Source organism: Charadrius vociferus, unplaced genomic scaffold, assembly GCF_000708025.1.
Source record: "Charadrius vociferus isolate BGI_N301 unplaced genomic scaffold, ASM70802v2 scaffold173, whole genome shotgun sequence".
Lineage (NCBI taxonomy): Eukaryota > Metazoa > Chordata > Aves > Charadriiformes > Charadriidae > Charadrius > Charadrius vociferus.
This window is the reverse complement of record NW_009648369.1, coordinates 6,646,124-6,646,984: the sequence shown is the minus strand read 5'-3', so window position 1 is coordinate 6,646,984 and position 861 is coordinate 6,646,124. Positions and strand designations below refer to the sequence as shown.

Genomic DNA, 861 nt, shown 5'->3' with positions numbered 1-861 from the left:
CCCCCCTTTTTTTTTTTCTTGCATCCTTCTCTCTCCCCTTTGCACTGCTCCGCAGATGACAAAAGGAGTAAACTTCCTCTACTTTTGCTGGCACATTAAGAGGGCTTTCTGGAGAGATTACGGTATCAAAGCCTCGCATCTGTCTACAGTTACTCTGCTGTTTTGAGCGTTTGAAGCAGTTTGGGGAGAGCAGGCGAGTGCTATGTGCAGAAGCACGGAGGTGCTCTGCATCCTCGCTGTACCTTGCCGGTTGGTTTTGTGTCCTCACGGAGCGCCGGGGAAGGCGGAAAGCTGTGCATGTGGGAGCACTACCTGATCGCTTCTCTGTGCATATCTTGAGTCGGGAGGAAAGGTGTGTGAGATGCATTTTTTTCTCGACTTGCAAAAGGCTCTCCCTCTTTCTTGCTGTTGATGATGGGATTATTATTATTTTTTTACCCCTTCGGTTAAGAGGAAGGGAGTCACATTGGTGTCTGTTTGTTTCTTCGTGTTTTAATGTGGTTGTTTTTTTATTTTTTTTTTATTTTTGGTTCAGTTTCAGGTCTTGGGAGAGCCTCTCTTCCTCCCCTTGGTGGAAATACCCATAAAACCTGTCTCTAAAACCATTGCCCGACCCAGGGATCAGCAAGAAGAGACCCGTAATGCCAGGAATGGTCAGTAAAAACCCAGACCTCGAGTTCGACTCTTTGCAGCCCTGTTTCTACCCGGACGAAGATGATTTTTATTTGTGCGGGCCGGACTCCGCTCCCCCCGGGGAGGACATCTGGAAAAAGTTTGAGCTGCTGCCCACCCCTCCCCTGTCTCCCAGCCGGGCCGGGCTCCAGGAGCAACCCCCGGGGGGAGCCCCGGTGCCGTGGGGAG

The 861-nt window shown here is 50.9% G+C and overlaps 1 protein-coding gene across 1 annotated transcript in view; it reads left to right on the top strand.

Moving 5' to 3' along the window:
- The first annotated feature begins 641 nt into the window (after positions 1–641).
- The window catches only part of MYCN (v-myc avian myelocytomatosis viral oncogene neuroblastoma derived homolog), a 3,403-nt gene continuing 3,183 nt past the window's right edge, over positions 642–861 (top strand). Inside the window, exon 1 of the mRNA XM_009885356.1 lies at positions 642–853. Within this exon, the coding sequence (XP_009883658.1) occupies positions 642–853 (212 nt within the window). The remainder of the gene's footprint in view (positions 854–861) is intronic.